We start from the raw sequence: 25,263 nt of genomic DNA, 5'->3' as shown, positions 1-25,263 counted from the left end.
TCTTCTCTGTGTGTCCTCACATGGTCTGTCTCTGTGTGTGCCTGTGTCTTAATCTCTTATAAGGACACCAGTCATATTGGATTGGAGCCTGCCCGAGTGACCTCATTTAACTAATCACCTGTTTGAAGACCGTGTCTCAAAATACAGTCACATTCTGAGGCACTGGGGGTTAAGGCAGCAACATGTGAATTGGGGGGGGCGGGGTAATTCAGTCCATAACAAACACCTATTTTGCTTTGCAGGCAACTCTCAGTTGTTGAACAGAATCGTGTGTGGGGCCTTCCACACTGGCCGCAGGGCCCTTATGCAAAGTCCCCTGATGTGGCCTGAGGACTGAGTCATGTTACATGAAATCCCAGTGGGTGAAGAGCCTGACAGATTCCCTGGGCCCTCCACACCAGTAGCCATGAACCTAGTGGTGGGAAGTACTGGTCGTCAGGGTCTTCTTCCTCAGAAAAGATCAGCCTCCATTGTACTTGTTTCAAAGGCCAACCCCTGAGAGCCAGGAAGATCCACATAGGAAGGGAAATTATGGCAAATTCGGTGCATGAGGAGGCGCCCAAGGTCGGGGTGCCAGGGCTCGACCTGCAGAGGAAGGCGGCCAGTGGTGACCAGGAGTTCAGGTCAGAGTGAGTAAGAAAAGCCAGCCTCGCCTGGTGCCCAAGCAGCCCAGCGGAATCTGGTCGGGGACCAAGATCCACAACTCACCTGGAGTGATGTGGACACTGCATGACAGGACATCGGCCACATCTGATCACTGAACGAGACTCGTACACAGAGGAAGAGGCCCACACTTTTGTCTGGTGGCAGAGAAGAGAAAGATGTGCTCGGCACTGCCATGGCCAGGGTAACCCAAAGGGCAGCATCGACTTGGACTCATGGGAAGCTGGTGATTGACAGTTTCTTTAGGACTTTGTCAGCTTCCTCTCTCCACTCCCTCCCCTGCCCACACCCACGGGAAGAACCTACAGGAATAAGAATGCGTGCCAGTTATTTTTTAAGGGACCAACTTACTTTAAGCAAGTATGCAAGAGGTTTTTATTTGCTTTGTAAACAGCCCTCACCTTAAAAAGTATTTCTCAATATATTGATGCGAAATTCACAATAGACTTACAAACAACAGGCTATAGAATAATTTACTCTGCTTGTATTTGCCTTGTGGTAACAACACCTATTATGATAAAAACTCTCATAACTGCAGCCACAGGGTTCTCCCGCCTTCTGTTGCCCAGCTCTGTGAACTGGGGAACCTCACTTAGCAGGAAGTCCCGCAGAGCTGTGACACACTGGCAGCCTCTGGCTGTCACCCCAGCACCTCTCCAGGAAACAGGAGGCTTGTGTTGAACTGCCTTTCTAAGCACTGCAGCCAGGACAGACTCCCTCCAGGCACTCTAGACCCATGGTCTGGGACTTATATAGAGAGAGCTTGTCCAGAGATGTCCAAAAATGTTTGAGGGTAAGAAAGAGAGAGAGGAAATTGGCTTCAAAATATAAAAATAACAATCCCAAATAGATCAGTTTCATAAAATGTCTACAAACGCAATACTGCAGACCTTACTAGTGTTCCAACACATTCAATACATTGGACAACAATCTGTCAGGAAACACTTTGTTTGAGAAATTCCCTAGTATTTAAGGTGGTCATTAAGAAATCATTGCCAAGTGTAGAAATTGCCAAATAATTTCAAAATAAGTGAAAAACACTTCAAAAAAATCTGCAGTGAGAGAAAGTGCATTTAAGGTGGGATGGGGTGCAAGTTAATATTTGATGTGATGGATGGGGAAACCCAATGTCAGGGCCGAGGGCAGCAAAGTCCTAAGGAGAGATCCTGCCAGCCAGTGCAGGTGCATGTCCAGTAGCCAGTTACAAAAGTACAAGCAGGTGAAATTAATTTTATTATGCAAAATACTATCATTTCAACATGCAATCGACATGAAAAATGGGATATTTATACTCTTTTTTGTACCAAATCTTTGAAATCTGCTGTGCATTTTACATTTATTTACACCTCAATTCCCACTAGCCACACATAGGCCTAGAGCTTCCAAGTTACTAAAACTTGCCTTAAAATAGCCCTGTTTGCCACCAATGCCCATCTGAGATGGAGATTTGGGTTTCATCTTTCCTTTCCAAACCAGGGCAGGAATCATGCTAAAGGGTGAACGGTCAGAGTCCCCTGTATCACAGGCAACCAGCCCTCAAGGCCCCAGAGGGAAACCAACGGGGAACATTAAATTATTAAGAAGAAAAACCAGGACTCTGAAAAATGGTTGCTTTTTGTGTATCCTAGGGAGGCCATCAATTTTTCTAAAGATGTGTATTATTTTAAAGAATATTCCTCTCACAGGATAACTGATTGATTCCACTTTCCAAGTGTCTTACAAGCTCAGTAACGACAGCAGACGAGGAGCCCACACTCATTTCCTCTAATAAACTGAAGTCCCAGAAGTTGAATACAGAACTTGTCCCCCTACGGTGGCACTGGAGTCACTGGCACCATCTGCTGGCTGCACTGAAACACAGCATACCCCTGCGGGAATACTCCAGACACTGCCCCTGAGGGGCTTCTCTGTTGGTGGAGTCCGTTTGGGGACAGAGGTGACTCACTGCAGCCAGCCAGCGCACTCTCACGTAGGGCCAGGCCGACGGGGTCAGGGGTCAGCGGGCAGAGTTCAGCAGGCCCCCGAAGGAGGCATGCTCGCATGCAGAGCACCGTTTCCGTGTTGTTTCCAGTATCTGCCCCCTGAACACAGGGTTAGACGTGCACCCTCCTGTAGACAACTTCTAAATCCCTATTGACACCTTGTTTCAGCCTCGTCTCAGTACGCCCTCTACCCCACCAGTTCTCGTCTACACTCAGTAACCAAGAAAGCGGTGTTACTACCAACGGAGGGGAAAAGCCTGGGAGAACCGGACAGAAAAGCCGAGTGTGAACTGCAGAGTCCAGGGCTGCCTTTACGTCTAACTTTCTCAACTCTCCCGTGTGCTTGAAACTGCTAACAAGATGTGCGCGGAGGGGGGAATGTGGGGGACACTAACATGTCTTCTCCGTGGTTTATAGATGCCACTTTCTATTTTTTAACTAGGTGTACAGTACATTAATGCAGAATGACTTGCCATTTATTAAGTCAAGACTACACTTGTATCTTTTTGAACTAGAAATGCCATCAAATTTACCAATACCTACTGCACACCTACCATATGCAACATACTGGTGCTTGCAGGGATGGGAGGTTTAAGATGGAAGGGTTCGAGAATCCCTGTGCCTTTTAGGAAACGTGAAAACAAGTATCTTGAGAAGTTTAATGATTTCAACAAGTACTTTCTGGTTCATCATCAGCAAACATGTGGCAGTCTTTTATGCTCCTGCTGGGCAACAAGCAGTGACCTCACTCCTGGTTCCCGGCAGCCCAACTTCAATCTTAGACTTAAGCAAATATTTCCAATTTGCCAATTACACGTCTAGTAGCCAGTTACAAAAACCATCCCCTTGGTAATGTGGCAAGGCCCGGTCTTGGAAAAGAACCCTCTTTTCTACCTCTGTATCTCCCTGTCTGTACACATTATAAAGCCACAGGGCCAAGTCATAAAAGGAGACGAGATGTAAAAGATTAACTTGAAAATTCAGGTTTCTTTTTCCAGTGCATGTGACTTTTTCTCTTAAAAAAAAAAAAAAAGTAAATTTTCAGGCCAAGACAGCCAAAGAGTTAATGGGTCTGAATTCATCTGTGCTCCAAGTACCAAAGAATTTACACCACTGAGTGCAGGCAGTCTCTTCCAGTTGAAAATTTTATTTTCATTGCTTTTTGAGTAGGCAAACACACCTTACAACATGACACCAGATTTCCACACTCAACAAGTTAGTTTACACACCAGCCCCAAATAGTAAGCATAGAAGCATTTGGGATCACAGGATAAAAACACAACAGACTCCAAAGTCAAACATCAAGTTGAACTTCATTTGATACTTACCAATCAGGAATTTAAAATTACATGAAATAAAAAAGCAGCACCCCAAAACTATCACTACTGGGGGCACGAGTAAAGAACTTCCCATGCAGGGAACCAGGCTCTGACTTGAAGACCTTGCCCAAGAAGGCCCGTGCCTCAGCATAAGGAACACTCCCCGTTTCAGTCCCAGGACAGCTGCCCAGCAGAGCCGAAAAGCACTGGGGATGTTAAAGATGGGAATGAAGGAAGGACAAGAAAAACACATTCCAACTCTGCCGGTCCATGCTTGGAGGCTGTTGCTGGACATTCCATTTAGTAGAAAGAGTCATTCACAGCCCAGGATTCCCACCTTTCCTAAGCTGCAAGATCCTTGCATTTCCCAATGGGCATCAGAGTCACAAATCAAAGCCCAATGATGATGCAGACAGGAATGATTACTTCAGAGCTTTCTGAGTGGGCAGGCGGGCAGGGGGGAGATGGACAAAGGGAGCTTAGTAGGCAATCTTTAAAATGTTTTATTACAAAGTACAGTACAGCATTCATAAAATGTTTCCCAGTGTCTCTGGAACACACTGCTGAACTGAGCACTGCAAACTAGGGGCCCACCTGACTCTAACTTTGATGACCTCAATCCCTGTAGAATTAGAGGACATGTGTAACAGGCAGTGGAATGGAGAGACCAACAGTCACCGTGCCCGCGGGGCCCAACTGCTGAATAATGACATTGTTTTCCCCACGGGTTGAAATCCACATCCATGGTTCAGAACCCACCAAAAGCTGGGACCCAGATTCATACACAGACAGGCAGAGTGCAGAGAAAACGACTCTGGACAACAGAGTTCTCCGCCACTACTTCTTGTTCCTTGGTTTTAACTCCTCGGCTGCGTTTCGCAGGAAAATGTAATTTTTCTTTTGGGGATTATAAAATTCATGGCCCTAGGGGGAAAACACACACAATAATCTTATTATGAAAAAGCAAAAGTTCGTACTTTGTGGGCATGTTTCACATGCCACGTCCTGTACTACATGCATGAAGCATAATCTCTCTGGAGAACAAACAGGTAATGAAGAGAAAAGCCAGCCGCTGGACAGTAACGTCAGTCCTCAGACAGAAGGCTGGGGACTTGGTGGGAGTCTGCCTTCCATGTCCCACTTGGAGGAACCACCTTTTACATGTTCGTCTTTTAGGTGCCAAGCCTCTTTAATCCACCACCCCTTTGATAAACCAAGACGACCACCCTTAGAGAGCAAGGCCCCGGGGAGGGCGGCGATCAACTCTGACCTTTGGTTTCATGAAAGAGGAGACCTCTGATCCATGACCTCCCAGGGACAAGGGCATGCCCAGGGGGAGCTGTCCCCAGACCCAGAGAGAAGGGAAGTAGGAGTGGGGGTTAGTGTGCCTGCCATGTGTGCGAGGAGGAATGTGGGGGGCCGGGAACTCTCACCTTGGACCAGTCATAGCTGGAAGCATAAGCAAATATGTTTCCATTGTGATTGAAGCAGCAGGCTGATATGGGTTGATCTAACTGTTCCGAAGTTTTCAGTTTTGTTCTAGCATCTTTGTCCCAAAAGCTGAATCTACCATCAGATCCCACGGTGGCAAGGGTGCCGTGAACAGGATGGAACGAGATTCCATTGACCTGCGGGGTTGACATGCAAGATGAGAGGCAGCCAGAGAGAGGAGAAACCTACTTCCACCAGCGCACTTCCTGCTTTAGTTAAAACAGGTGCCCCGACTGTCTGCACTGAGCCGCTGCGCCTGTCACAGAAACAACTAGCCATGCTCCCTGAGCGACAGCCAGCCCAGGACCGAACTGTGTCTCGTTACCAACACAAGTCAGCAGAAGTTAACAAATGCGTAGCTAGTGACACTAAGGCATGACCTCAGGAAAATGCCCCTCTTCCTGAGCAAACAGCAATTTCTCAGTGTAAGCTAAGTGTATAAACCATCTACCATAAGGGAAGGGACCCTGAAGGAGGGGACACTTTTCGCCAAAAGCCCTGAGCTTGCACTCAGAAACAAACACTCAGAGGACAAAGACAGTCAGCACGTTCGCCAAAACAGAAAACTGCAACCTACGGCATGAGCCGTTTACCTCCCGACATGAGCACCACGATGCCCGTCATCGTCTCTGGTCCCACAATGACTCAGCCACCCACCCCCGAGTCTGGTTTCTAATGCATTCCATTCCCAAGGCTAAGTTTCTAAAAACGTACCGCGTAGATGTCCTGAGGAGCTGAAGTGTTGGTTCCGTTAGATCGGTGACATTTAAAGGTAAAGTTATCTTTGGCCCTGAAAAACAAAGATGCAGGTAAGTTTTCTTTTTAAAAAAAAGCCTCGAGTGAAAACCCGCCCGCTGCCCGAGCACACTCACGGGTTTGGCGGGTTGATGTAGTGGATGGCCACTCTGCCCTCGATACTCCCCAGGGCGAAGCCCGTGGGCTTGTTCTGCTTGTCTTTAAAGATGGCCACACAGCGGTGCTGTGGTTTGAAAAAACAAGAGGAGGACATTCTCACAGTGTAAAATAAAACATTTCATAATGAACTGGAAGTTATTTCTACCCCATTTTCGATTTTAGAAGAACCGGAACGTATTACTAAAATATGTTAAGATATTTCTATTTCTCCAGGACACACCATTTTCTGCCTTCCTTGTGAAGAAACAGCCGGCCATGTGCTTCGATCCAGTTGCTCCTGCCCTGCCACGCTGAAGGCCTGGCCATCACTCCAGCAGTGCTCCCGACCTCAGAACCCCATCTGCCCCATTCTGGGGCTGACCCCTCGTGGGGAGGGAGAAAGACATGTCGGTTTGATTCTTAGCTCAGCAATGACTAGGTGGGCGCCCTTCACTGCCACTCAGTGTTTTGTGCCTCTGACCCCCAGAGGAAAAGGGAAGTAGTGTCTGCCCAGCCATCAACGGGTCAAGAGGGACAGTGCCTGAGCCAGCACCTTTCAAATCACAAATGTGCCATGCAGAAGTGAGACACTGCACTTGACCCAACACTAAGTATGGGGGCCCAAAGGAGGGCCTGCTGGACTCCACTGAAGATCCCACAGAAAGAGCCCATGGCCCAGCCTCCTAGACAGAGAAGCAGGGGCTGGGCGCCTTGGGGTTCTCCCTTCCTCCTCCTATTTGTGACATTCTGGTCTAACCCAGAGGACCACCCACCCTGCCCAAGCTGGACAGTTTAGAACTGCAGAGTTCGGGGGGGGGGGCATTCTCAGGCCGAGGCTGAGCCGCCCGATGAAGGAAGGAGCAGTTTGTTATCATGATAAGGCACAGCATGCAAACGTCCTAAGGAAGCGGAAAGTGTATGCTGGTTCCCTTTTGGTGCCATCTGCCCTTTAAAAAACACACACAAAAAACAGCAAGCCCATTACTTCTGTGAATTAAAAAAATTAATGAAAAGAGACAAAAGTCTGTAAGTGCTCAGAGGACAGGAGGAACCACAGCTGATTAAGCTGTACCCCCACCTGCACCCCCAGCTTGGCACAGGCTCTAACGCCCACACACAGACCAGCGACTACACAACTTGGGGGTACAAGTTACAGGAACACAGCTGCGCAGTGACCAGGGAAGACGGGTGGCATCCCTCAACAAGCAGAAGGCCAGGGCACTGGGCATGGGTGGCAGGAAGTGAACCCAGACCAGGCCAGGTTTTATCAAAGAGTCTGGGGTTTACCCAAAGGGCAAGGGGGTCAGTGCTGGGTATGAAGCTGGGCCGTGGCAGGGTCACATGTCCGTGGCAGGAGCCTGCGCATTCTGGCATGGAGAATGGACTGAAGGACCTAAACATTTCCTGTCATCCGACGGGAGAGCGGCCCGGGTGGTGCTGGAAGAGGACATGGGGTGAAACCCAGGTTTGTTTTCTAGGATGAGTGAGATCCGGCATGTTGCAGGGCGCACAGAAAGCACTAAGAAGGGGAGGCCAAAGATACAGGAGAGCTGGCTGGTCAGTGGCACGAGCTTCTTGAGAAGGCGGAGGGCACGGGCCCCACCCGAAACCGGCCCTGGAAGCACACTGCCTCCACCTGACGGGTGGGGAGGCAGGCAAAGGGCAGGCGCAGGCGGGCTTCTCCGCTCACAGGAGCAAGATGGGAAGCTCCCAACCACTAGCTTGTTTTCTACGTAGAAGCTGATCTGAGCTGCTGAGACAAAGGTGAAGACAGAGCTGGGGACAAAAACCTAGGCGATGTCTGGGCGTGATGAAGGCACAGCTCAAGGGGGGAGCCAGTCCACTGGGATGTGCAGTAGCGTCCAGCTATCGGGGGAAGCTTGGCGACAGGGAAGCTGCGCTCATCCAGGGATGGAGTTCTCACTCCCTAGACATTTGCGCCTGTCTCCTCCAATTCCCTCCCTTCGAAAATACATACTCGTGTTTACAGTACACATGAGGCGTTCCTCAGGTGGGCACAGGACAGTGCGAAGCCCACCTTCCTGGTCTCACTCCCAGCTCACCTGGTGCTTCAGCGGAGACTCTATCCTTCTGAATTCCGAGGGCTGGTTCTCTAGCTGATAGACAATCAGCCCCCTCTCTGCAGTTGCCACCACGGCCATGGGATATATCTAGGGGATGATGGGGGGCAGAGACATGCCTCAAATAAAGGGCTGTGCTTTTAAAACTTTCCACCCCTCAGGGGTGTGCTGTTTTTATATCAAAATAGTAGATCAATCTTTTTAGAGTCATAAAAACAAGTCTCAATTTTTTCTAAGTTTAAAACCCAATGATATCAACATGTTCATGAAAACATAAAATCATGTTTGAAGTAGAAGATTCATATATTTTTTAAAAGACTTGTTTCTTTAAAACTATAAAATATATGAATACTTAGAAAATATACTCAGGAATAGAGAAGAAATGAAAATCGCCTACACCACCCCTTCAAATGAGAACAGTTACTAACATTATGGTATGTTTTACTCCAGTCCTTTTTCTTCTTTACAGGTATACGTGTGTATGTATGTTTCTGTATCAACTGTATCATTAACTCACAAAGGGTGTATTCTAAGAATACTGGTGACTGTCCAACACTCCCTCAAATAGCCTGCCACCAGGTCGCTTAACCATGTCTGTCTTGCCAGCTTATTCGATCACGTCCAATGTTTCACAATATTATGCAACAAAGGCCACTTGCATCCTTATTTTTCTCATGACAAATTTCTAAAAGTGGAATTACTGGAGCAGTTGGTCCAAATCTTGAAAACTGGTGACTAAATGGAGGAAGTTCTTCATTTTCTCGTCCACTGAGACAGTCCCCACAGATCTAATACACAGTTACTGCCTGTTTTCCTACAGCCATTTTCCCACATCATAAATGTCATACGCTGATGGCATGTAGCTATTTGCATACATTCAAATGACAAGTGATCAAAGCCTTGACACCAGTCTTCATTCAGTAATTCTGGAACAAACGCAGCACAGAAGCCTGATTTAAGGAGACTGAGGCAGTCTGGACTATATCCCCCTCCAACTGCCAGATGTCCTGAGGTAAGAAATGCTATTATTTTTTTTAAAGGAAATATGTATTAAGTTAGAAACTTCTTACCATGTCAGCACAGTAACACCTCTCAGGGAGCTGCAAAACCATCATGGGATTTGATGATCGCGTATCCCAAAACTAAAAAAAAAGCCAGGAAGCGACCATTCAGAGCTAAAGCCCAAACAGTGTAAGAACAGCCTGGTGGGCCCCGCAACCCCTCAGTGGCTTGGGTACCTTCAAAGTCTTATCCCAGCTCCCGGTCATCACACAGCTGTAGTTCGGGGCTTTGATCCAATGTATGGTTTTAACAGGAGCATCGTGCTTTCAGTAAGACAAAACCAAAACAGATGAAGGTAAATATAACTAGTGCTAAAGAGCTTTAGTTCTGAAAATCCAAAGAGAAGGAATTAATCTGAATATTGAGGTCACATTGAACAAAAGCCAAAGGGCGTTTTAGCCCTTCACCATGACCAAAAGGTCCAATGTAACATAAGAGCCCACATCTCCCCTCTGAACTCAGGAACTTAGTTGGATTTAACCCACAATTAACTAGTATATGAGAGTGAGAGTAAGCCCCTCCTGGGAGATAATAGGAAATAACTAGTAAGAGACTCCACCATGGTTTTATTTACTTACTTAGGTGACATAAACTAAGAGATCGGAGCTGCTTCTCGCACACAGCACTGTGACCTGAGTGTGGAACTCCTTCTTGACAATGCTCAGTGTCCTCACCAGCTCAGGCCCTGGCTCTAGGTTCTCTCATCTTCGTTGCTTCTGCCTTTCTTAGCAGACTTCTCACAAGAATCTGCCTCTGTCCCTGAGTGGACTACAAAGCTCCAGGGGTGTGTGACAGTGCCCCCCTCACCGATGCACCGTCCTGATGACAGCATATGGCATACAGCGGGCATTTGATAAGTACTGGTCCAATGAACGAGTGACCGAATGTAGCTAATAAAAGACAAGCCACTGACAGGTACTGAGTGTCAAGCAAGTGAACGTTGAGGGCCATCTGTCACATTTGTCTTTTATAGATTTAACATCACTAACTCCTCAAGACGCTGTCCTCACCTACACGTACATGGAAGACCTGTAACAGAGCAATCTGTGAGGCACTAGTAAGGATGAGAGTGGTCATAAACCTGTGTTCTGCTGTGCTGAAGAGGGGTTTCTGTATACTTGAGACTATGTGAGATGGCGCAAACTGAATTTTTCTCTAAGAGAATTATAAGCAGCACCCAGTTTGCAAAGGCAAGTTCTTCTTACCTGTGCGATCTGTATCGCCTGATTGCTATTAAGGTCCCACATTTTGGCAGTTTTATCACACGAAGCTGTAAAAACTTTGCTCCCATCCTAAAATAAAATAGAGAGAATCTGTTGTGCTAAGAAAAAGAAAATCTCTGCCTCTATATATGCTTGGATGAGAATATATTCAGGCAGGTTTTGTTCTGCAATTTTTATTCTTCCAATTATTTGGGGCCACTATACTACACTGTCATATACAAAACACATTTTCAGCTCCATTTTTCTTATTGATCCATTTTTCTAGGATATGTAAACAGGATAAACAAATTCAAAGGGCACTTAGTTATATGGTGAGAACTTGGCCCCTCCTACCTGACGCCAGCTCTCCTCTCAGAGACAGTCAGGGCCATGACGTGTCCTCCAGGAATAGACTGCGTATCAGGTATCTATGTACATCACCTGGGGCCACTTACATTTTTTTTTTCTTATTTTGATCAATTTCAAGCCTTCACAAAAGTTGCAAGAATAAAACAAACACCCATAAACCCTCCACTTAGATCCACCAATTATAAACATTTGCCATATTTAGTTTCTCTCTCTATACACCTATACATCTATACTCATTACCACCTTTGTTCAGCTCCGTATCTAACAGCATTCCAAAGGGCATGTAATAAAACCACACTAATTTCCAATAACCAGTGATCCTACATCAACTACAGAACAGCTTAAAAAATAGAAGTCCTTGTGTAACGGTTTTTAAATATTCACATACAGAACTCAAAGGAGGCCAGTCAAATATGAAAAAGCACAAGATAACTTTTATTAAAAGGAGAAAGTACTAAATGGAAAGTCTAGACCAGTGGTTAGCAAATTTCTTCTTTAAGGGCTATTCACTTATTAAACACATCTTTACAGCTCTCTGTTGCAACTCCTTAACTCTGCCACTTCGGCGTGAAAGCAGCCACCACGTTATGTAAGTGAATAAGTGTGGCCGCATTCCGATACAACTGGACAAATACAGGCACCGGCCCCATTTGGCCTGTGAGCCGTAATCAGCTATTCTCTGCTGTAATTACTATCTTCATTTGATATGCAAATACCATGCTAGTCGTTTTATGTAGAGTTAATGAAGCTGCCAGAAACTTCCACTACCCGAAATTCTTATTTGTTTCTATGTCTGTCCTAAGAGATCACGAGTCCCACGAGCACAGGACCTTGCCTACTCTGATTTGCACTACATCCCAGTGCTTCAGCTACTAGAGGTGCCTGGTAACTATTTGCTGAATTAAATTCTATTCTCTGTTGTAACTATTATTATTTTCATTTGATATGTGAGGAAACAGACACAGAGAGACTAAGTAACTTGCCAAATTAAAAGCTAGAGGAGATAGAGGCGAAATTTGAACCTAAGCCTGGACAAAACAATGCTCAAGAAGCCACAGGAACACGGCCCACTTTTCCTTTAAAATTCAACTCAATTCTTGCTTCTTTAGTGACACATTCATGGTGTCCTTCCCAAACTTAATGGGCTCCCTGTGTTCGTCCTCACTCAGACCAGTATATCATGCCTCTAGAACACCTCACTCCTAGGTTTGAGTCCTCCACGAGATGAGGCACAACTTGGGGAAATGGAACAACAAGCTGCACTCACTTGGTAAATGCCAACAGCCATCAATAACACTGGGGCAGCAGAATTCCTCTATCAGTAACCTCTACTTCTTACCACACTTTATAAGAAAGTTTAAAATTCTGACCCATTACCTGATCAGTAAAGAAAGACATGCAAATTAATTTAGAAATTAAATTTCCCACATGTAAATTAAAAGGAAGTTATATCTGTAAGAAATGCATCACTTTTCAGACTGTTTGCATCTACCTCTTGGTACAACTATCAACTTCTGACTGTGCGCCAAGCCCTTTGTTTTCTTTGTACTGGTTCAGCCACCATGCAGGACAGGGGGGAGAAGGGCTGGCTGTCAATCCCCAGGCTCCTCCTTTACCCAGGGAGCAGGCCCTCCACAGCTGCAGCTCTCTCTGTGCCTTGCCACCCATCCTTTAGTAAATTCTTCTCAATCAATAACAAAAGCAAAACAACAACAAAAACCTTGAATATGTTTGCTTATGTAGCTGATGGTCAGGATCTGGGAGGGAAAAGGGAATTCCAAAAACCCAAATGTCTTCAAATGTCTAATAAAAGGATCTCCCCCCGACCCCCCGATTTATTTTCTGAGATAGTACATTTATAATTTTAAAACAACAGAAGCCCAGCTGGGCATGGCTCAGAGGTTGAGTGTCAACTTAGGATCCAGGAGCTTTCAGTTCAATTCCTGGTCAGGGCACATGCCCAAGATGCAGGCTTGATCTCTAGTTGGAGGCATGCAAGAGGCAGCCAATCAATGACGACTCTCTCATCATTGATATTTCTCTCTCTCTCTCCCCCTCTCCCTTCCTCTGTCTGAAATCAATAAAGATATATTAAAAATAAAAAAATTAAAATAAAAAATAAAACAACATAAGCTCATGGAACATTTATAAGTAGAAAAGGCTTCAGGAAAAATTCTTTGTTCAAGGTAACGTCAATAAAATACTGGATTTAAAAAAAAATGTTATTCATTTCAGAAATTCAGGGAGAGGGAAAGATGGAAACATCAATAATGAGAGAGCCCAGCCAGGTGTGGCTCAGCGGCTGAGCACTGACCCAGGATCCAGGCAACTGGGGTTCGATTCCCGATCAGGGCACAGGCCCGGGTTGTGGGCTTGATCCCCGGTCGGGGGCATGCAGGAGGCAGCCAATCAATGACTCTCTCAACACTGATGCTTCTATCTCTCTCTCTCCCTCTCCTTTTCTCTCTCTGAAATCAATAAAGATATATTTAAAATAAATAAACAAATAATGAGAGAGAATCATTGATTGGTTGCCTCCTGCATGCGCCCACTGGGGACCAAGCTCAAAACATGGGCATGTGCCCCAACCAGGAATCGAACCATGATCTCTTTGTTCACAGGTCAACATTGAACCACTGAGCCACATCAGCCTGGCAAAATACTGGATTTTTTATGCAAGAGACGCTTTCAGAGATGAAAGCCAATGCTGATATTAGGAACATCAATAAGTTACTATATCTATAATTAGAAACCTAGAATTCCTTCAATGTGTATACATACATATTATTTGTATTCTGGGTTATATAAAAACAGAAATATACAAACATCCCAAATACACTGCACTTTATATAGAAAAAAACATGAAAAATAGAGTGAAACTTACATCACTCCAGCAGACATCGAGCACAGGCCCAGTGTGCATCTGCTGGGCTTTAGGAATAGTTTGTCCACTGTCTTGAACTTCCCAGCAGCGAACCTATGGTAATAAGACAAATTAATGCAAACACAGCAATTTATAATAAATTAGATGCATTTAACTAATGGAGTACAATTTAAATATATATGGACTTGTATCAATCTACTTATTTAACTCGAAGAATAAAGCAATTGAAAACTATACACAAGTAGCTGTTTTCCTATTCCTATTTCTAAGCCATTAAAACACACAAATTCTTGCCCCACCAGCATAGCTCAGTGGTTGAGCATCAACCTATGAACCAGAAGGTCACGGTTTGATTCCCGGTCAGGGCACATGCCCAGGTTTTAGGCTGGCTCCCCAGTGGGGGGAGTGCAGGAGGCAACTGATCAATGACTCTCTCTCATCACTGATGTTTCTATCTCCTCTCTGAATGCTTTACTTGACCTTTTAGATCCTTTTTTCCCTGATTACAAAAGTAATGCATTTTACTTAGGGATTTTATAACCATGACAAGAAAATCAAATCACCTTCATCCCGCCAGACAACTAGCTGACACTTGTGCGCTCTCAATCTTTCTAGGCACACATATTTTCTTCAAAAAACAAGATTACACAGTATCTTCACTTTTGTAATTGCACTCCCCTCATCAGTATTAGTTGCCAATAAACATTCTTACATTTTTTGGCAGAGAATCAACTGAAGTCTTTCTAGAAACTCCATGTAGAAGCCAGACCTGCTCAACCTTGACCACCTCCTCCCCCACTGTTCTCTCCTCATCCCTCATCACCTGCTGCTTCTGTTACAAGAAAGTTTGCCAAAAACTTTAAAAATGCAATCCCATCATTTGGACATATCATATATTATCATTAGATAGTACAATCTTCAAACTTTTACTGCATGAAGACTTTTTAAATGAGGCAGTATCAGGTGGTACGAGGAGCACAAACGCTAAGGGGTCTGTGCACAGGTCCTCCCCAAGCCCCAGAGGGGAATCGCTGAGACAGGGATTTCTGATGAATATCACCATCACCCTTCAGAAGAGCTGTACCAGCAACACACACCTACCAGCAGCAATATCTGTAAGGATTCAGCACCAAGTGTAATTCTTCTAAACTTTTTATTTTTGTTAATTTGAATTTTAAAAGGTCTACCATGTAAATGTGTGTTCACCTGATTATAAGTGTGGCCGGATGGTTCCAGTTTAATGGGCTTCTTGACACCCTTTGCTTATTTTTCTATCCGAATTTTTCTTTCTTTTTTGTATACTATGACTTTTTTGTCTTTCTTTTTTGTACACAACAGGTAAGTTGAAGGTCTATGCAGAACCTGTGCTATATCTAAAGTTGAAAAAGTTTACCATATGCCTGAAGAACATTTTCAGGAAGCCTAGAAGGGAAATGTGGGTAGTCCATCATGGACAATACGTATTCCCAACGAACACTACAGCTGATCTGGGAACACACTTCCAGATACTGACCTGGAGGAACCTGAGCCACCCACACAATCATGTTTTCTTAACAAAACTCCATGTATGTGACGTGTGCCCACTCAGAAGGGTTCACACCTTCTAACTGGTCTATTTAAAACTTACTTATTTAAATATACTAAAATATTTCTATTTCAGAATGGTTTTAGATTTACAGAAAATTGTAAAGATAGGAGAGTTCCTATACACCTCACATCCAATTTCCTTTTTCCCTTCTTATATTTGCCACCAGGGATAACTCTTAGCTCCGTCTCACTCACTTGGGAGAGGATGCAGCCAAGAGGAAAGCTAACCCTGCCCATTCCGAGACAGGACTTACAGAAGATGCACTTAAGGAGCACTTACATCGTTGGCCCAGGATCCTGCAATAAGAAAGTTCCCAGGCAAGGTGGGCGGGCTAAAAGATAGACAACCAATGCTATCATCAGGAGAGGATGTTACTTCAATATCCTGCAGGGGGGAAAGGTAAACGTTAAAATGTATGCATGCATCATCAGTTTTATCCAAAAGTGCTCTCTTTCTCACTGAACACCTCACAGTGGATTTCCCTTGTGCTCAAGAACTAAGTGAATCAAACTTGTCTTACTCTGCTCAAAAAAGGTGGTGACAAAGAAGCCAGTGAGGGTAACAGCACCACCACGCTTTCAGAGGAGATGAGGGCCCACCAGTTCACTCCTGCCCCTAAGTGCCGATCACAGCTACCACGTGCCCTCCCTCCCCTCAGAATTCTGATGCAACAGTGTGGGCTGGGCCCTGGGAACCTGCCATTTTAACAAGCGCCTCAGGTAATTCTAGTGATTAAAAAGGTGAGGGGACAGGATACACAGTTCCTATGCTCCAATGTCTGAGAAAGCAGCCAGACAAACTTTCAGAGCTTTCACCCAAAGGAGGCTCCCAAGCTATCGGTTTCTCCAGTTGTCACTGTTGTGGGAAACCCTGGCCTGCACTCTTTGGACAAACCCCGTGAAGCCCGATGTGGTACCTTCATAGGGTTGTGGTTATCTGTGGTTGTGCTGCCGAACATGCTGGTCCCACTAGTTCCAAAACCCGAGGTTGTTCCAAACAGACTCATTTTGGCCCTAAAAATTAATGGAAAATGTTAAGGACAAGTCCTTTCTTAGGTAATAAATACCACTGAGAGGCAATGTAAAGGTAATTAAGGCACAGAAGGGAAACAAAGAGTCTAAAGGGCTTGATGCTAGGTCAAAAGATCTAAATATGTGATAAGCAGAGTGCTTTTTAAAACTAAACTTTGTATTTGAGAACAGTTTTGAATTTATAGAACAATGTAAAGATAGGTAAGTTCCCATACACCCCACACCCAGTTTCCTCCTTACATCTGTCACCACGAATAAACCGATACACATTACAGCAGAGTACTTTTCAGTCACCAGCCAGAATTAAACTCTCTCATTTTTTACAATTAGAGACACGGAGCTGAGCACCAGGATACAACAGCAAACTGGCAGGTCTCTTCCCAGGTTCCCACTTAGTGCAAGTTCACTTTCTTCTTACTAATCTCTGCATGCTGGTTCAGGTCAATACGTCCGCATGAAGTTACTTAGGAAAGCAACCAGTCCTGGCTGTGATTCAGCAATTTCTTTGTAGGAGAAATTTTAAAAGTAATCTACCTTGGTCTGCTTGAGCACCAGCCTCGCATTATGTGTGGACATTTAACAGAAAGAATTCCCCCATTCTGAGTTCGTACTATGCCTGCCAGGGTTTGGACTGTGCTTCTGCCCCTCACCATAGCTGGGACCCTGTTCTCACCAGGCCTTACTTTCCTGCTCTGTAAATACAAAAAAAAAATATTAACACTTTCTCCAGGGATACTCTGAGGATCAAATCAGGTTATATGTGTAGAAAGTGCAGGGTCAAGCACATAGTGGATACAATAAACAACTTTCCTTTGCAAGGAGAAAGTCTGTGTATTATAATTCCCTGGTGGCATACGTATGCTGTCGCCACATTTTCAATTCTGTCCAGCTACCAAGTTTTTAAACCAAGAAGTCTACCATGTCAGTCACCTCTCCCAAAGGAGCCTAGGAGCTGAGTGGCATACTCGCTAACAAGGGTAGTACCTCTAAAGAAGACAAGAGAATGGGAAACTGCTAGGAATTTCGGAAAGGCATTTGAGTTTCCCAGGCTTCATGAAAAATAAGGAGGTTCAGACACACTAGGTAAAAGCAACAGCTCTGAGCGCAGCAATATTTCAAAAAGCAACTTCTGCCTTAAATCTTAGCAATGTACTTGGAACACCAGTAAACTGCATGAGTGAACAAACAAAGCAATGGCCAGCCTTCTGCCATAAGGGTCCGGGAACTAGCTGCATGGCTTTGGCCATGTTATTTAGCCTTGATTTTCTCAACTATAAAAATAGTCATTAATATCCACTTCATAAGGTTATGAAAACCAAGTGAGCACACACAGTGCCTTAAACTTCTTACTTCCATTCCTCTCCCTCTTCAGTCATCAAGATGGGAGAGAGCATTTCTGCCATTAGGAAAGGGCACAGGTCATTCAAGTAGTTACCCGCCTTTGTGGACCATATGGTATGCAGGACACTGGGAACCCTCAGTTCAGAAGACACCACCGCCTCCCACCTACCCAATCTCCTCCCACCCTGCTCTCAGCCACACTACCTCTGCAGGCTTCCTTTCTGCTCCCGAACACAGCAGCTCATCCCAGCCTAGAAGCATTCCTACGAGTTGTTCCTGCGATAACTCCCCCTCCCCCAAACCTCCAGCTGTCTCAGTCTGAATCTTCAGGTTGGGGATCAAAAGATGCCTCCTGAGAACTTTTTGAGGTGATGGAGATGCAGTTCTAAAACTGCACGTGGTGATGTTCGCACAACTGTATGAAACTCCCTAAACACATCGAAATGTACACAAAGGTATAACTTACAACAAAGCTCTGAGACGTATCTTCTTTTTAAAAAGGTCACCTCCTCGGAGGCCTCCCTGCCTCCTAATTTAACATATCCAACCTCCGATCACCCCCACCCCCCCCGGTTTTCTTCATAGCACCTGTCACGATCTGGAACTTCTTTGCAGTCAACCTCTTTCCCAGGACAATGCCAGCTGCAAAAACGCAGCCCTGCCTGGGTTCTTCCCTAACACACACCTGGCGCTCAGCACGGGCCTGGCCCGGGGGCGGCGGGTGTGTGTTAATAAACACCTTGCGAAGAAAGAAACAAAAAGGTAGACTTGGTTTCCCGAGAGCGGTAGGGGCAACGGGGGGAAGAGGCAGGCTGACGTGGGAGCACTAAGAGGGGATGGCCTTGGGTACAGGAACGTTCAGGCAAGGTCTCCGAGGAGATGGCGCGCGTCTGACGAGACGCCAGAATGATGCGGGGAAGGGCGGAGGCGACAGGCGCTGCCTTCAACTCTGGAACCCTTCTAGGTGCCTCAGTTTCTCCACAAGCGAAACGAAGGGGTTAGACCCACGGTGGCCGCAAGGGCCCCTTCCTGCTCTGACGTCACTCCCGGGGACCACTAAGGGAGCTTCTCTGCCGGCCAACTCACTGAGGGCGCACTCCGCCGGGGAGGGGGACCCGGCCTCCGAGGCGGGGAAGGCGGCGAGGCTGCGCGGGGGCTACCTGAGAGTCGCACTGCGACCAGAAGCTGGCTGCCGGGACCGGGGGAACTCGAGAACTTGCGACCCAGCTCCGGCGCGAAGGAGGCGAGGGCGCGATGGCGCGAACGCGAATCCTGAGAGCTCGGGATCTCCCCACGCCGGCGGAGGAAACTGCCCCGCTTACCGTGGAGACATAGCGCATGCGCCCCCAAGCCACTTCCTGTGTCAGCCGGAAGGCAAGGAAGTGAGAAAAAAAGCTCCTCCTCCCGCTGGGCGACAGCTCATGTGCACAAGCGCTATTGACGCTGAGAGGAGATCCTTGTGCCAGCAGTTTGCGGATTGGTGGAAAGTTCCTGCACCCGACCCCAGGCAGCAGAGCGACCGCGACGGTTAAGCCGCAGCCCCAGGTGGCGGAGGATAGTGTTTTCTCCTGTGAGTTAAGAGTCAAGCAAAATTCTCATTGCAGCCGACTGAAGTCAAAAGCCGTCCTTCGAGAAGCTGATTGGACGCTGCGCGGGTTCCTGCCATGACTTCCCTGGTTGCGAGAGCGCGTCCTGAGCCATCCGGGCTCTCTGGACCTCAGTTTCAAGCTGCAAAATGGAGATAATGCTGCCTAACTTCCGGGGCTGTTCTTAAATTGGTTCAGGTGAAGCAATATACGTGAGAGACTTGGTAAAGGTAAAGCTCCATGAGAATTGTTAAGGGACTGTATGACACTCGTGCCAACTGCGAATTTTTCAGCTGGTCGCTTTTTTCCACTTTCAGAAAGGTCCTGAGGTGGGGCGGGGGAGGGGGCGTGGAGGGAGGGATCTCCTGAGGTTGCGATACATGCACTGGATTTCTTTACTACTCAGTGTGGGCTGCCTACCAAGAGCCTTGACACTTGCAGGGAGTTTTCAGGGTGGCCCTGAGAACCCACATTTCTAGCAAATGCCCATGCACCGCAATTGAGCACTAAGGATCTAGATCAGAATCACTTAAGGGAGCTTTAAAAAGCTCTAATGCCTGGGCCTCATCTTCATATTCTGATTTAGTTGATCTAGAGTGGAACTGAGGGAATTCATATTTTTTAAAAGCCTCCAAGTGATTCTAAATGTAGTCAAGATTGAGAACCTCTGGTCTAGATAATGATAATAGCTCTTTTGGGCACTAGATGACCCCTCTCCTGTACTTTCCCGAGCAGCCCTATAAGGTCGTTATTGTAATAATATCCATTTTATAGAAAAGGAAAGTGCAGCTGAGAGAGGTGACATGACTTGTCAGAGATGACACAGCTGTTAAGCGGTAGAGCCAATGACGTCTGTCCTGTGCCTAATTCTTCTACCTACGAAACCTCAGAATCTTTTCTGACAAGTCCTCTGACCTCAACGACACCTGTCCTCATTCTTTCCCAGATGGATCATCTTGTACCATCTGTCCTTTAAACTCGCAACGCCTTCTCAAAGCTCTCAATGCTTGTAATATTCGGCCTCATAAAACAGTATATTTGCGTTGTCTAGCTTCCTAGACCTTAAACGTTCTATCTTACTTCCATGTACATATTTTGCAGCACCAAGTACAGGGTCTTACATATATTCAGTGTTAATATTTGTTGAATGGTATTGTTTTATGCACAACGAATCTTCCAGAGCATCTATTATGGTACATATTCTTGTATAATACTGGTGATTCAGCATACTTTCAAAGATCTTTCTGCTATTTAGGGTTCTATTTGACATGCTGTTTTTTCATAGTGGGGCAATAGCAGCAGCAAGCATGCTCACTGAAATAGAATAGTAACTACCTTTCCTGGGTATTATTCAAACACACACTTTTCATGAATTACCTCAGTTATCATTGCAATGACTCAATAGGAGAGGTATTATCGCTGTCCCATTTTATAGTTCTTTGAAACCAAGGCCAGGTGGTAACTCGTGTCAGCCAGAGAGTGAGTGAGTAGAATTGGATTTGGGATGCAAGCAGCCTGTCCCCCAAATCTGACCCTACACCTCCACAGATGGCAGATTGTGGTGAGTCATCACACTTTTCCCTCTTAGAAATAAGAAAGGGGATCACTACAGTCTGCATCTGTGGGTATGATATTGAGCCATAGATTATAGGTGAAAAGTTATTAAAAGTAAAAAAGAATTAAAATTAAATTTTGGTAATAGCTACCATTCACACTGGTAAACAAACCCTTTACACTTGGATATTACAAATGACTGCACAGTTTATATTCCATTGGTAGGTGAATAAAAACTGAATATGTTTATAATTTTGTGTCAGTTTCTTTTCATTTGAAGTGATCTTTACTTTTTAAATTTTAATTAAAACATTTTTATATGTTGTTTAAGGTTTTATAAATGTAGCTCAGTTGCACAGAGGCACACATTAAGTGTAGCTTTACAGGAAATGGGGACATCCAAAGTGGAGGTACAAAATGGATCCCCGCCAAGTACTCAGTCCCACACACAAATCCTCACAGTTTTCCCCAGCCTCTTTTGTTGTGGCTCAGACTCTTTCACCCCATTCCTTAAAACAAGTAACTTGAAAATGTTTTAAAGAAATGTCCACCTCAAGCAGTGGAAGGATTTGAGAGAACAGTAGAGCTTCTGCCAGCAGAGGGCGACCTTGGCTTGTTTTTACCGGTTTGTTTTTTGGGATATATACTTCTACTGGTGAACAGAAGTAATGTTTCTCAATACTTTCCTACAAAAACATTCCGTTGAAAATATTTTTTAGCGTTCATGTACATGTGGCTTAGCTTTGAAAGAATTCTTTTCAGCATCACTGAACAGGTATCTACATCAAATAGCTCAATTAGACACTCTGATTAAACGAAGTCATAGATGGAAGTCCTGGAGTGTTTTTTGCCCATTTTGTAGAAAGTGCAATTTTTTTTCCCCCCATGAAATTATAACTTCTGAAATCACTTAGCATCCTCAATGATGACAGTTAAACTCCCCAGAAACTTGAGGATAACACAAGAGCTTTTATTTTACTAGGGTGATTATGAGCCTTTAAGGAAAAAAGATTCTCTGAACATCTTTTTGTTGCATGCGTTTTTATTACTTTAATTATAAACAGATTCCAATTCAAATGTTCTTTCTTGATTTAAATTATGGAAATATTTAAATAAATACAGTAGATGATGGTAGAAGAGATGTCAGTTGTCATTTTATTTTATTTATTTTTTAAAATATATATTGATTTCAGAGAGAGGAAAGGAGACGGAGAGAGAGACAGAAACATCAATGATGAGAGGGTCATTGATCAAGCCCACAACTGGGCATGTGCCCTGACCGGGAATCGAACCCTGATCACCTGGATCCCAGGTCGACGCTCAACCGCTGAGCCACGCCTGGCCGGGCTCAGTTGTCATTTTAAATAACTGCCTATTTTATAATAATGCTTTTTTGGTGTGTGTGTTTTTTTTTTTTTTTTTTTTTTTTTAATATATCTTTATTGATTTCAGAGAGAGAGGAAAGGAGAGGGAGAGATAGAAACATCAATGATGAGAGAGTCACTGATCGAGCCCACAATCCGGGCATGTGCCTTGACCAGGAATCGAACCCTGATCGCCTGGATCCTAGGTAGACGCTCAACCGCTGAGCCACGCCCGGCCGGGCATAATAATGCTTTTTGGAAACAAATCTTAAGAATTAGAATTCTAGATGATTCCCAAATAGCTACTAACATTAAGTTTTCATTTGCATCTAATTAAGATAGGCAGTAATGCCAAACTATAGTGTATTTTTCTCTTTCTATTTTCATTTCCCAATAAAGGTCATTATTATTTTTTTATTGATTTCAGAGAGAGGAAGGGAGAGGAAGAGAAATAGGAACATCAATGATGAGAGAGAGTCTTTGATTGGCTGCCTCCTACCTACTGGGGATTGAACCCACAATCCAGGCATGTGCCCTGACTAGAAATTGAACCATGATCTCCTGGTTCATGGGTCGATGCTCAACTACTGAGCCACGTCTGCTGGGCTATTATTATTTTTAATCCTCACTGGAGGATATGTTTTCATTGATTTTAGAGAGGAGGGGAGAGTGTGAGAGAGAGAAACATCAATGTGAGAGAGAAACATTGATTGGTTGCCTCCCGTACAAACACCCTGACCAGGAATTGAACCCGAAAACTTTTGGTGTATGGGATGACACTCCAACCAACTGAGCCACCTGATCAGGGCAATAAAGATTATTTTAAGTAAATTTCCAATCATAAACTTGAGATGAATTTAATTATCTTAACTGAATGTATCTGCAAGCCTTTTTCAAATTTAGAATTTTCATGACTAGTGTAGCTTTTTCATTCCTCCCCATTTTGACAGTACATCCTGATCCAGAGATTCTGAGACTTACCTACATATTTCTAAGTTAGTAATCTTTTTTACAAAACTTGTCAAAGTTTAATGATATAATTAGATGTTAGCAGAAGATGTATGATATAAATTCAAAGAAAAAATTGTGATTTATAAAAATTTTTTATAGAAATTTTGATGTCTCAAGTTAGTCAAGTTAACAGTATACCAAAATGTTATCAAAATGAAGTATTTAGTTCTAATGTGACCAGGGAATATAACAATTGCTGACACCACAGGCTTGGCATGGGGGGGCCTTGATTTAACATCTAGCCAATGATAAGAATTGTAGACCTTTCCTGAGCAGTGTGCACACCCAGCCATGTGGAGCACTTTATGTGTCCCAGTGTCATGGCTAAAGCATGAGCCCTGAGGCCAGACTCTCTGGGTTTAAGTCCCAGTTCCATTGCTGAGCAGTTATGTGGCCTTGGTAAAGTTACTTAATCTCTCTGTACCTTTGTTGTCTCACTGGTAAAATAAGAGTAAGAAAACTACCTAGCTTACAGGGTTGCTGTGATGATGAAATTAATGTTTATAAAGCAACTAGAAAAATACCTGGCACAGAATGTGTTATAGAAGGTATTTTCTAGTATTATTATATTATCTTATTTAATAGTTACTAGAACCTCTGGAGTAGGGCCAGCTCCATGGGTGTGCAACCTGTGCAGTCTCACAGGGCCTCATGCAAAGAAGGGCCTCATGCTTGGTTTAATTCTCTGCTAATTTTATCTTGAAATTCTTAATAACTTTTGAACAAGGGGCCCTATGCCTACATTTTGCATTGGGGGCTCTTGCACATTCCATTGCTGGTCCTTCTCTTGAGGTAAATAGGGTTATTGTCCCCATTCAGCCACGTTCTATGTGGCTTTGGACAAGCAGCATCCTCAGTGTTCTCACCTGTGAACTACAGGTGTAATAGGTTCTTGGGAGACAAGGTTTTTGGGAAAGTTAAGTAGGGTAATGTATAAGCAGTGACTGGCATGTATGAGTTCTCAGAAATGGTATCTATTATTATTATTAACGTTTACCTTGATAAAATAAGTAGCCCAACATTTCTGTACTTCTAAAAATACATATTCTTGCTCACAATTACATGATACTTTTTAGTGCAGTTAACAGTTTATTGAAAGTACAGAAGAAAATCATAAAACTCATCTGGAAAAATTAAGATGGGTTTACGAGGTTGAAAGATCACATCTTGACTGTTACAGAAGGGACTTATTAAAATTTGAGGCTTCTGTAAATATTAAAACTGGAGAAATTATTTTTCCTATAAACCTAGACAAGAGAAGAATTCAGCTGACTTGAATTTAGGTAAGAATTGGTAAAACCCTTGAGAACATTTTCAAATAAATATATTATTAATAAAAGTATGCTCAAAAGAAAAATGCACTGAAGACTACACACACCCAAGAATTTATTCACAATGAACTGTACTAATTTCACAAGTGAATGAATGAGGTGTGACCCCTATACTATGAAGGCAAAGAGAAATGTAACTAAGAAGAAACTGCTGGACACCATAATTCCTTTGCAACCTCTCAAATTTAGGTTATAATTAATTTTGTTGCTAATAAGGTATTTCCTGCTTTAATATTTGTATTGTAGAAAGTAAAATATTTTTGTAGACTTTGATGACATGTATAACATTTTTTCAAATAAAATTTAAAAGTTGAAATAACATATTCTTTTATAATTTAGAACATAGGATAGAAATCACTCTCTAGAAATGGGTAAAATAAAGCTTCTAAAAAAATTAGAATACAGCATTTGTTTTGACCGAAAATATAATTAATGAAAAATTATTTTACCTCTATGAAATTAAGAATATAAGTTTTTTTCACAACGGTATTCTACTAAAAAAAAGCAACA

At 44.1% G+C, this 25,263-nt stretch overlaps 1 protein-coding gene across 2 annotated transcripts; it reads right to left on the bottom strand.

Moving 5' to 3' along the window:
- Positions 1-3,776: 3,776 nt before the first annotated feature.
- RAE1 (ribonucleic acid export 1) lies at positions 3,777-19,211 on the bottom strand. Of its 2 annotated transcripts, none has more exons than XM_016202874.2 (12): positions 19,068-19,211; positions 16,452-16,548; positions 15,815-15,919; positions 13,948-14,040; positions 10,698-10,784; positions 9,669-9,755; positions 9,501-9,572; positions 8,413-8,520; positions 6,328-6,434; positions 6,170-6,245; positions 5,398-5,592; positions 3,777-4,888 (listed from the first exon to the last, which is right to left on the bottom strand). In XM_016202874.2, the coding sequence occupies exons 2-12, from the start codon at positions 16,539-16,541 to the stop codon at positions 4,802-4,804; spliced, it is 1,107 nt and encodes a 368-aa protein (XP_016058360.1). In that variant the 5' UTR covers positions 16,542-16,548; positions 19,068-19,211; the 3' UTR covers positions 3,777-4,801. The 2 variants fall into 2 exon arrangements, with proteins under 2 accessions (XP_016058360.1, XP_016058369.1); XM_016202883.2 differs by lacking the exon at positions 19,068-19,211 and adding an exon at positions 18,374-18,390.
- Between the last annotated feature and the right edge of the window lie 6,052 nt (positions 19,212-25,263).

Source organism: Miniopterus natalensis, chromosome 7 (assembly GCF_054644295.1).
Source record: "Miniopterus natalensis isolate mMinNat1 chromosome 7, mMinNat1.hap1, whole genome shotgun sequence".
Taxonomy (NCBI): Eukaryota; Metazoa; Chordata; class Mammalia; order Chiroptera; family Miniopteridae; genus Miniopterus; species Miniopterus natalensis.
The sequence above is the reverse complement of the archived record's forward strand: the minus strand, read 5'-3'. Positions and strand labels throughout refer to the sequence as shown.